A 10,953-nucleotide genomic window follows, 5' to 3' on the forward strand; every position below is an offset into this window, starting at 1 on the left:
TCTTGGCAGAGTGCTATGAAGAAAATGAAATTGGGTGATATGTAAAATAATGTGACAAAGCATTGCTGAGGGGTTGACATTTGAGCTAAATGACAAGGAGCCAGCCCTGGGAGTAACTGGGGGGGGGGGCGGGGAGTGTGTGTGTGGGGGGAGCATTCTAGGAAGGAATAGCCAGTGCAAAGGCCCTGGGATGGAAACAAGGTTGCTATGTGTGAGGAACATCAAGGAGGCCAGTGATATAATGAAGTGATGGGTTTGGGATGTATTAGGAGGTAGAGCCCATCATTGTCTTGCTTTGTCCCAATTGGGAAGGAGGGCCTTGGGGGTGCAGTAGCAGAGGGTGGGCCCTAAGCTCGGCCACTTAGTCCTTTCAAGGGTAAAGTACCATGTCTCCTCGAATGACACTGTGTGACTTGTGTACCCTTGTTAGGAGAGGAAGGATCTAACCTGCATTATATTAAGTGTTTCTGACATGTGGCTATATTTCCATCTTCATGTATCCTGTGCCAGGGAGGAACCATTGTCATTCCTGTTTTACGGATGAGAAAATGGAGGTCAGAGACATAAGGTTGTAAGCTTATTAATAGAAATACTAATCTTCAATCTAACTTTGCCTACTGACCAACATGAGTACCTACATGTATATGTGTGTCTGCCCTCTTTGGGGGTCTCAGAGCCCTCATGGCCCTGGGCTCCAGTTATTCATCACCCCAATCCCTGGGGTCAGCAAATCACACAGCGCTTGATGACCCAGCTTTGAGTAGGGGTCTTTAAGGGTGGAGAGGCGCAAGGCTTCCTTACAGATCTTGGCTGCCATGCAGGGCATCGCTGGAGGTAAACATGAGATAGCTTGTCTGGATAAAGACACCAAGGCCTGTGCATATGTAGGGGAGGCAGGATTCCCCAGGAAAGACCCTGGACACGTGCATTAGTGGAGATGTGCTCTTGTTTGGGCTCCATCACCAGCTAGCTAGGCTGGCCCATATGGGTCACTCCACCCCTCCCATGGTTGAGAGCTGCCCCCTCTAAATATAGCCCAGTGGGCTGAGCTCAGGCCTATTTTAGGCCCAGGCTGGGAGGTGGCTAGCCTTCCCCAGGCTCTGAGGAGCCACTGCTGCCTCCATCCTGTCCTGCTCCTGGGTGCTATTATCAGCCCCTCAACTGCCCACCGCCCACCATGCCTGAGGAGACAGAAGGTAGGAAAGGATTATGGGGGAGGGCAAAGCTGCAGGCCTATGACCCTGGGAACCATGGAGAACCACGGAGAACCACGGAGCAACCCTGCCCCATCCCACTGACCTTACTTCCTTGACTAGTCCTCAGTCATCATGTCCCAGCTTGAGTAAAGGGACCTGCCCCGTGTGCATGGAGAAACAGCTTACGTCTAGATCCCCACCTAGCCTCAGGCCCTGGTTGTCTCCTCTGCTAAGGACAGGGAAGGTTTGGCTGGCGGGGTGGGGTGGGGTGGGGGGCTTCCCAGCTTGGGGGTAGTTAACTACAGGCTATGCTCAAGTGGGCGTGCACAGGGCAGATGCCTAGCTAGTTCAGCTCTTCATTCAGGGAGGAAGCTGGGATCCAGGGCGGGCAGTGGTTCCAGGAAGCATTTGGGCATGTGGCCCAGAGACTGCGAATGGATAGATCTCTGGCCTCCTCCAACTTGGGTCTAAATGGACCCAACCATTAGCTACTTGGCATCCCTCAGCCTCGCCAGACTGACAGCTAATTAAGACTTTGGTGCCACTAGCCTAACTGCTCCACTGCATGCAAGGAGTACAGAGGTTCAGAAGGGCCAGAACAGGGACAGCCAGATTCTCCACTGCTCCAGGTCGGTCCAGCTGGTCAACTCCTTTATTACATTTTCAACATTTCAACTGAATGGGAGGGGCCCAGCACCCAGGAGTGATTGGGAACGTTTGCTTCCTTTTGGAGTTCTAACATTTACAAAAAAAAAAACAAAAAACAACAAAACATTTACCATGTTTTTCCTGGGAATGAACAGAATCTGAGTTCAATTTAGAGAGTATAGGGCAAGCAGAACCAAGTACAGAGAAGAATTTAATATGACCCCCAGCCCACCACCCAAACATGATTGGCAGCATCCCTTGGTTTGCTTTGGAGCACGTCAAGGGCCAGTTTCAAGCAAATCACAAAGGCCAAATTACTGTTCTGAAAGTGATAGACTCAGAGTCCAATCACCCTTGCCCCTTTCAGGAGGCGTTACCTCAGTGCTCCCTACTTTATTACTTAGCATCCAGCTGGGTATCTGGAGGTTCAAGAGGCCAAGATTGAAAAAAAAAAAAAAAGTTAAAAGAAAATATAATTTTTAGGGACGCCTGGGTGGCTCAGCGGTTGGGCGTCTGCCTTTGGCTCCTGGGGTCCTGGGATGGAATCCCACATTGGGCTCCCTGCATGGAGCCTGCTTCTCCCTCTGCCTGTCTCTCTCTGTGTCTCTCATGAATAAATAAAATCCTTAAAAAAAGAATAAAATATTAAAAATATATAATTTTTAGATATCACAAAATACTTTTTAAAAGATTCTATTTATTTATTCATGAGACACACACACACACACAGGCAGAGACACAGGCAGAGGGAGGAGGAGGCTCCATGCAGGGAGCCCGACGAGGGACTCGATCCCAGGTCTCCAGGACCATGCCCTGGACTGAAGGCAGCGCTAAACTGCTGAGCCACCGGGGCTGCCCTCACAGAATACTTTTGATGGGTCTAAAAATAAGTAAAATCACAAGAAAGTAGAGACCCCAGAGAGTAAGTGGGCAGAAACTGGCAATGGAAGAGGGCACTCTAAGGAAAGAAACCCAGTCGAATAGGTCAAGAAAGGTCTTTCTCATCCCCAGTTTGGCAAACTCGTACACATGTAATTTTTTTTTTTTTTAATGATGAAAAGGCCTAATGGTGGCGATGTACACATTTGGGGGCTGTGGACAGTCATTCTGAAGGACAGTCTGATGATGGCTTAAGAGAAAGTCCAGGGCAGCCTGGGTGGCTCAGCGGTTTAGCACCACCTACAGCCCAGGGCATGGTCCGGGAGACCCGGGATGGAGTCTGCCTGTGTCTCTGCCTCTCTCTCATGAATAGATAAATAAAATCTTAAAAAAGAAAAAAAAAGAGAGAGAGAGAGAGAGAGAGAGAGAAAGTCCCTACTTTTTAAGCCAGTAATTTTGCTTCTAGGAGTCTGTCCTTATTAAGGATTAGGAAATTGGGAAAACCTTCATACTCAGTGATGCATGTCCTCTCCTAGAGGTTATTAACTTTTGAAGGGAACTATAAACAACCTAAATGCCCAGGCAGCCTCAAAGGGAGGCCTCAGAAGCATGTGGAACAGCTTGATAACAAAGGCAGGTGTCCTATGATGATGTTGAATGAAAACAGCAGGGTTCACAGAAGTACAGCCAAATCGCAAATCACAGCTGAGTCCTTAAAGCAGAGCGAAGGCCACAAGGGACAAGCACCACCTAGTGAGGATAAGACTGCTTCTGCCCTGGGGGTGTGAAGGTGCTGGCACTGGGTCTGGCCTGATGGCTAACTCACAGGGTCCAGGGTCTGCAGGGGAAACTGACAGGAAGAGGCAGGGATGAATTTCACGCACTGTGGGTTTGGTCTTCCGCGACTGATAAACTCTTCTCTAGGAAAAACGAGCAGGCAGAGGAAAGCCTGAAAGTCCTTGCGGTGCTTGGAAAAACCAAAGTGACCAAGTCAAATGCACCTCTTGCTACTGTGGGTGTTAACAAGTCTGTGGGATCCTGAGGTCATCCTGGCTCCAAATCAAGGATCATCCCCGAGTTGGTTTTAGGGCCTTAGGAGCCAGTGTCTTTTCGTCCTTTGCCCTCTTCTCTGAGCCCCTGCTGCTGCTGGAAGCCACCTACAAGGGCGGGGGGTGACCTGCTGGCTGCTCAGCTCTGCATTATCCCAGCAGACACCATGGCACTGACGCAGAGTCCAAGGAGCAAGGCGCCACCGGCCCCCAACCACATAGAGGAGGTGCGCCTGCACCAGGTGGAATCCATCAGCGACCTACACAGCGGAGGTGAGGGGGGTCAGGACAGTGGGACTGACATGCTGGGAGGGGGCAGAAGGCAAGTACCACTCCTACCCTCCTGACACCCCATAGGTTCGCTGCACCCCTATCTGGCCGAGCAGGTGCAGCCGTGGGATGAGCTACTGGGCATCTTGCCACCATCGCTGTGTGCCCAGGCTGGCTGCAGTCCTGTGCAAGGCCGGGGAGGCTTCTTGTTGCTGCTGGCATTGCTGGTGCTCACCTGCCTGGCGCTCGCCATCCTGGCTGTTTATCTGAGCGGTAAGGCGGATGGTGCAAGGGGCAAGTGGGAACAGAGGGCCAGGAACTGGGACCGGAGGGCCCTTCTGCACACCTGGAGGGAGCAGCTACAGAGGCTGAGGCAGTGAAGGGGGGGCAGGGAGGTGTAGGGTGGCACGTGGTCTCCTCACCTCCATTCCCGCCCGCCCACCCAGTGCTGCAGAGTGAATCTCTCCGCATGCTGGCACACACACTTCGCACTCAGGAGGAGACGCTACTCAAACTCCGGCTCGCCAGCCTCAGCCAGCTGCGGAGGCTCAACTCCACTGAGGCCCAAGCACCCAGCTGAGATACCACTTGGACCTGGGGCTTGGGAGGGTGTGTGTGTGGGGAGGAATAAACTGGCCACTGGCAGGTTTCTCCTGACCCACTGCTCCACACTACTTCCTTGGTGAGGTTTTTGTACATGAGTCTAACCTGACCCCACAGCTACCTGCCTCTCCTGTCTTTGGGCCAGGCCTAGCCAAGTTTTCTGGGGCCAAGGCCCTGCTTTGGGTGGCCCAAGGTCAGAGGAAACGACACCAGCCTCCTGGCTCCTTCTGTGGCCTGTCAGCAGCCTCTGGCTTCCCCCAGATAGCAGGTTCAGAGTCTAGAAATAGCTGCCCCCCCTGCTCAATTGCTCAAACCCTGCCATGCCTCCCAGCAGGGGTCGGGCCTCAGCACTCAAGCAGGCAGAGCTGAGTATGGGAAAGAGGGCCACCTGAGATGGAGACAGGGGTGGTGGATGAGAGGGCAGGCAGAAACACCCAGAGCTAAGGGCTGCAGAAGGCTGAGCAATCAGTTTAATCATCTCTAATAATCTTTACAAATCAGCATATAGATCCATTCCACGTAGCCTCACCTCCCCACCTGTTTTGGCGTCATCTGTCCAGATGCCATTCCCTTCAAGAAAGTGGGTCATCCCATGGGAGCAGGGCCTGAGAAAGGACAGAAAGGGACAGCCCTCCTGCTGTCTGCCCCACGGCTCTGGGACAAGCACACATTTGGTCTGGCCTGAGACAGAGCAGGGAAAGGCCACAGCGTCGTGTGCAGGGGCAAGGGGTCAGGATCCCGAGTGCCCTGGCCTCCAGCTACCCATCCCCATGTCTGTTTTTGGTTTTGTCATTAAAAAAATAAAGCGACAATTCCTGGCAGGGACCAGTTGTTGCAGTGTCTTCTGTTAAAAACACAGGCACAGGTGTGGACTGTCTCCTCTTCAGTGGGCCCCGACTCAGAGGATGTCTGCCCGCTTGTCCCGCACACGGCTGCGCGCCTTGGTTCGGGCTTTGAAGGCAGCCGCGTTGTATAAGTGCTGGAGTGGGGACAGAGAGTGAGGACCTGGTGAGCCAGGCAAGGGGAGGCCCAGGGCTTCTCCTCTAGCCCCTGCACAGCTCTAGGCCTTTTGGCCACAGGAGCGGAGGGAAGAGTAAGGGGCCCAAGGGCGCAAACCTTCTCAAAACGTGAGATCTTGCAGGCCTTCAGGGCAGTGGCATCCAGCACCAGCACAGGGCCCAGGCCAAAGATGTCACGGAGTAGCTCATTGTTCTGAGGATGAAATGGGCAGTGAGCTGAGACTGGTCCCAAATAGCCAAGCCGGGTACCCCCCCACCTCCTCCCCGCCTGCCTTCCCACCTGGAGGTGGTGGTGCAAGCCTGATCCCAGCACGTCCTTGAAGGCGGCGTAGATGCGGCGCCGAGCCCAGCTGTCTACATAGAGCACCTCGAGACCGAAGCGTACCGACTCTTCCTCACACTCACCACCCTGCAGTGTGGAGGGACCCACAGGACAGGGCTTGGCGGCTGTGCCCAGGGAGCACTCTCACCAGGACACAGGTTCTCACACGTACCTCAACGAAGTGCAGCACGGCGCGGAAGGTAGAGCGCTGCCGCCGGCGGTCGGCCTTGGCACGGTATTTGTTGCTGTCAGTGGCCAGGGTCCGCAGGGTGCCACAGAGGGCCTCCATGTCCTCATAAATAAAATCCTCCTGCAGTGGGAGCAACAGAGGGTGTGTGAGTAGAGGCCCAGGCTCTGCAGGCTCTCAACATGGGTTCGCCCAAATCCTTCCTTACACAGAAATGGTTACCTCTTCCACCTGGCCCCCAGGAATCCCTTCTTGGCCCCTACCTGAGCCAGACACCTCTGCTCAGAGCCCCTACCATGGCACCCGGCCTCTGAGCCTGTATTAGGGCTACCTCCCCTCCGTAAGGACCTGAGGCTGCCCTATCTTCTGTGGTGTCCCCTGCGTCCAGCCTAGGTTGGACAGGTGGTGTCGGAAGGCCCCCTCCCTTCCCTTCCCCCCGCCCCCCCTCACACCTCAAGGTCCCGGGCAAGCTCAAAGAGCAGTGCGATGGTCTCGCCGGCAGCGATTCGCAGGTTCACGCTTTCGCTGGACAAGAGCTGGGGCAGCCGGGGCAGCTGCCTGGGGAAGGGGCAGGCTGAGCTATGTCTGGGTTAGGGGCCTCTTCACCTTTCCCCTCCCACTCGCAGAGAGCAGTCGCTCTTACCTGTCCAGGATGTGGCTGATGTGGGTGCTGGGGCAGACGGTGAGGAGCAATGCCCAGGCTTGCAGGGCAGCACAGAGCAGGCCGTGCAGGCTGGTGGGGACCACAGGGGCTGTGGAGCCACCCGTACCACACGACCGGCTGAAAACACCTTCCAAGCAGTTGAGGCAAGACACCAGGTCCTAAGGACACAGGGAGCCAGTGGGAATGGCTCAGGGGCAGAGCTGGGGCCTAGGTGCTCTCTTACCTGTGCCCAAAGGCCACTTACTTACCTGGACATCGGCAGCAGCCACATAGCACCCCAAGCCAAGAGCAGAAGCGCACTGTTGGAAGGGGGGCAAAGCCGTGCCATGGTCAGAGAGTGAGCCTGGGTTCCCGGCCACAGGGCTTACCCTTAGAGTAAGGGAGCCTCAAGGCAGGTGGAATCCACCTCTCTGCTTGGGGATTAGGGGAGCGAAGGGTGTCACAGGGCAGGAAACACTCACATGGAGCCGGGCGGCAGGGCTAGCTGTGCCATCACTGAGCACAGAGACCAGGAGGGGCTGCAGGCTGTGAAAGAGCTCCTCGCCCTTGGGACCCGGGCCCAGCTGCACACAGAGCAGGCCTAGCACGGCAGCGGCCAGTGCCTGTTCCTCGCCCTTCCCTGCAGGAATGCTTTCCAGTGAGCCCAGGCAGCAAGAGTCAGGACCCAGCCAGTTTCAGTCTCCCATGAGCCCCCAGGGCCCAACCTTTCTTGAGGCACTTTTCCAAGGCATCGGCCAGCGTGAGGCGGCGCTCCAGCAAGAAGTCGGGGAGTAAGCGGGATGCCAGGGCCAGGCGAAGGCTCTCAAGAGCACCCTGCCGGGTCTTGGCACTGGGGGATGAAAAAAGGGGATGCTGTGGGCCAGCCCTACCGGGTCACACTTGGCACAAGCTGAGCAGGGACAAGGGTGAAGGGCTGGCTGGCAGTCAGGGGTACCTCTTGTCTGTGAGGCAGTCCACATACTCCTTCAACTTCTCCTCAAGGTCCTCCTGCTGGCCCTGCTCATCCACGGCATCCCCCCCTGCAAGGCCAGCTGGTCAGCCCTGCGTCTTGCCATACCCCAGGGAATCCCCACAAAGTCCCTGCCAAACTCCCGCCCACTCTCACCGAGGCTGTCCTCTGCTGTGGTGCTAAGAAGGCTGGGGCATTCACTGGTGGTGCTACGGGCCTCACTGACGGCCTCATCCTCACTGGAACCTGAGTCCGCTTGGGTACTGCTCCGGGCACCTGGGGAAGGTTGAACACACTGCGGTAGCACTTGGCTTGCCTCCGTTGATGAGCAATGGCAGGGGGTGCCTCACCCAACTTCATGACACCACAAGAATAGAATCTTGCCCCTCTCAGAGATGAGAAAACAGACTGAGGTGGGAGGCACAGGGGCTGAGGCAGGGGCCATTGAACCAGGAAGGAGGAGAAAGGGAATAGGTCCATCAGCTGGAAAACATCAGGCACTAGGCCCAGCCTACGAAAACCTGGCAGGGTTAGTGAGTAGAGCCTCCCCTCCCTGAGCCTACAGCCGGATTTAAGAAGGAGACTGAGCCTGGTAGAGAAGAAGGTGCTGCATAGGCCCCACCTAGGCCTGTGGCTGAGCCTGGAGTGGGAGCATATCTAGGCAAATCCCAGGGGAGCTCAGCCATTAGCCCAGATTATGCCTAAAACTGGCCAGGGCAAAGGTCAGGAGCTTAATTATATAATCTGTATGTATAGAACCATATAGACAGATACAGGATTCAAATTCCAGCTCCATATTTTAAAAGGTGTGTAACTAAGTTAAGTGCCTAGCCTTTACTCCCTCAATTTCTTCACCTGCAGAACAGAGATGCTAAAGGATTTCTTTTGGCATAACAATCGAAGACAATAACTAAATAAACAACTAGTTATGGCTCTTCTGTGTGCCAACATCATCAATCTGCCTTGGGGCAGAGACCAGCTCCTAGTGGATTGGGGGGGGGGTGCTTCAAACATACTCTCTTCTTCTTCTTCTTCTTTTTTTTTTTTTTTAAGATTTTTTTTTTTTAATTTATTGAGAGAAAGAGAGAGAGAGGCAGAGGGAGAAGCAGGCTCCATGCAGGGAGCCCGACGCTGGACTCATCCCGGGTCTCTAGGATCACACCCCAGGCTGCAGGCGGCACTAAACCGCTAAGCCACCGGGGCTGCCCAAACATACTCTCTTCTGAGCTCCCTCTGACCATCCCAGGCCTTTAGCCCTGGGTGAATGGACACACCCTGGGTGAATGCTGACCCTGAGAAATGCAGAAAGTGGAGTGGCCCCTGACCACATGAGTCCCTGAAAATAGGTAAACACGGGAGAATGTCAGGGTCAGCAAAGCTGGTATACTCCTTCGTGTGGGTGCTGCCCAGGGCCAGGGGCTGACTTTGGCAAGGGCAGCTGCTGCAGCAGAGCCCCAGATGGGTTCTGGTCACTAGGCTGGTTCCACTTCTCAGGAACTACATACTCCACGTGCCTGCTGGACAAAGTCCAGGATGCATACAGGCCTCTGTTCATCTCTTACTACCCTAACCAGCCAAAGCAGCCCCAGCCTCTCATTTGCTCCCTCCAGATGCCAGGCCTTTGCACAACTTTTTCCCTCTGCATAGTGCACTCTTCACCTTCTCAGGATTCACCCAGAAGCTCCTCGAGGATTCCTTGGTTCCTATCTGGGGCTGACACCATTTAGTGAACTTGTCTTCCAGCACCCGTCCTTCTGGAATGTCCCTACCCTCTTAAGACATCCATCCCCACACTCAAGTCCCATTAGGGTTGTGGCCAAGTCTGAACTCTGCCTAGAAGGCACAATATTCCTGCACAGTAAACATATGTGTTTACCGCACCAAGACACACTCCTGTTCAAAACTGATAAGTCTCAGGACTGCCTCAGGCTGCAGGGCATTCCCCAGCCCTCTCGTGCCAGGCCCACCAAACCCCGAATCCTGAAACTTCCCTATCACTGCCCCCTCCACCTCGGTACCCCCAGACAGGCTAGAACTCCCACCAATTTCCTAGTCCAGTCCAGGAAAGAACCAGGGAGTGGCGAGGGGGCAGGCTTCCTGCTCTGTCGGGTGGTTTGTCCACCACAGGAGGCAACCTGGATGGAGCGGCAATGGGGATACTGTGGCGAGGAGGCGCCCACCGCTTTAGGGCCAGTAACGCGAGCTCCTGAGCAGCAAGCAGCACGCTCAGGTTGGACACCCACGTGGCCGCTGCCTCCTGGGGCACGTGTCGGCCGCGGGGGAATTGGGGACGCAGCGCCAGGTTGGTCGGGGCAGGAGTCTTCGCCCAAGACCCTCGGGGACACCGACGGGTAAGCCACGCAGGATCCCCACTCGTGGCTCATTAGCTGCTCTCCACTTACCCGCTCCGCGGCGCTGGCCGCCCTTGCGGGGCGCGCTACCCTTACGTGCGCGCGGCATGCCGGGAATCAGGAGCGCGGGCGCGCGGAGGGCGCGGGGTCAGGGACCCGGCGGGCGAGGGCTCCAGATCGGCCAGACGCGGGCCGGTGGGCTAAGCTGAGACTTGGGCAGACGACGGGAGCCACACGCCACATGCGACACCATCTTCGCGAGGCGCCCCGCCCTGCCAAAAGGGTCGGAGCGCCCCGCCCTGCCAAACGGGTGGCCGGGAAGGCGAGTTCTTGCCCATTGGGTTCAGACCCACAGCCACGCGGCCGAAACTACTAGTCCCAGGGGGCTGCGCGCGTAGATGACTGCCGGCCCGCCGGGCGCAGAGCACTCCGGGAATTGTAGTTTACTCCTGAGACTCAAAAGCCCACGACGCTCTAGCTGAACTATGCACCCACAATACCCTGCGTACACCCACTCCCTCCTCCCGCGCCAATGTACATCCATGCACGGTCGTTAACTCTGAAGCAGCCTACCACGGCACGCAAGCTATTTCTCGGTACTTGAGGCTGGACATTCACGACAGGAAGAACGTGGAGCTTGGTAGAACTGTGTGAACAGTCAAACCTTAGGCAGTGGAAGAAAAAGTGACTTTATGATGAAGCAGAGGACAGAAAACAGCTTAGCACTTACAGACCTGAGCCAAAATCTTGGAGCCCACCTGTCCCTGGACGGGTCTCCTGTGACCTCTCCATGGACCCAGTGAGGAGTTGAAACAG

At 55.5% G+C, this 10,953-nt stretch overlaps 2 protein-coding genes across 3 annotated transcripts; one reads left to right on the forward strand and one right to left on the reverse strand.

Annotated features, from left to right (window-relative positions):
• The first annotated feature begins 64 nt into the window (after nt 1–64).
• LSMEM2 (leucine rich single-pass membrane protein 2) lies at nt 65–4,699 on the forward strand. 2 transcript variants are annotated; one of them, XM_041761731.1, is made up of 4 exons: nt 65–1,196; nt 3,932–4,045; nt 4,130–4,315; nt 4,489–4,699. In XM_041761731.1, the coding sequence occupies exons 1-4, from the start codon at nt 1,178–1,180 to the stop codon at nt 4,620–4,622; spliced, it is 453 nt and encodes a 150-aa protein (XP_041617665.1). In that variant the 5' UTR covers nt 65–1,177; the 3' UTR covers nt 4,623–4,699. The 2 variants fall into 2 exon arrangements, with proteins under 2 accessions (XP_041617665.1, XP_041617667.1); XM_041761733.1 differs by having other exon boundaries at nt 3,935–4,045.
• A 402-nt stretch (nt 4,700–5,101) lies between these two features.
• Nucleotides 5,102–10,646, reverse strand: IFRD2 (interferon related developmental regulator 2). The gene is made up of 12 exons (XM_041761727.1): nt 10,189–10,646; nt 7,943–8,062; nt 7,772–7,856; nt 7,542–7,666; nt 7,299–7,456; nt 7,086–7,136; nt 6,817–6,995; nt 6,626–6,731; nt 6,159–6,296; nt 5,945–6,073; nt 5,762–5,857; nt 5,102–5,624 (listed from the first exon to the last, which is right to left on the reverse strand). The coding sequence occupies exons 1-12, from the start codon at nt 10,244–10,246 to the stop codon at nt 5,544–5,546; spliced, it is 1,326 nt and encodes a 441-aa protein (XP_041617661.1). The 5' UTR covers nt 10,247–10,646; the 3' UTR covers nt 5,102–5,543.
• Nucleotides 10,647–10,953: the final 307 nt, after the last annotated feature.

Source organism: Vulpes lagopus, chromosome 7 (assembly GCF_018345385.1).
Source record: "Vulpes lagopus strain Blue_001 chromosome 7, ASM1834538v1, whole genome shotgun sequence".
Classification (NCBI taxonomy): domain Eukaryota; kingdom Metazoa; phylum Chordata; class Mammalia; order Carnivora; family Canidae; genus Vulpes; species Vulpes lagopus.

Bases quoted from the DNA above. Each gene is read 5' to 3' on its own strand.
- IFRD2 (XM_041761727.1), bottom strand. From the start codon at position 10,246: ATGCCGCGCGCACGTAAGGGTAGCGCGCCCCGCAAGGGCGGCCAGCGC. The intron at 7,857-7,942 runs GTGAGAGTGGGC...CTGGCCTTGCAG, and splicing joins CACAGCAGAGGACAGCCTCG to GGGGGGATGCCGTGGATGAG. The intron at 6,732-6,816 runs GTAAGAGCGACT...CCCCTTCCCCAG, and splicing joins ATCAGCCACATCCTGGACAG to GCAGCTGCCCCGGCTGCCCC.
- LSMEM2 (XM_041761731.1), top strand. The intron at 4,046-4,129 runs GTGAGGGGGGTC...GACACCCCATAG, and splicing joins CAGCGACCTACACAGCGGAG to GTTCGCTGCACCCCTATCTG. The intron at 4,316-4,488 runs GTAAGGCGGATG...CCGCCCACCCAG, and splicing joins CCTGGCTGTTTATCTGAGCG to TGCTGCAGAGTGAATCTCTC.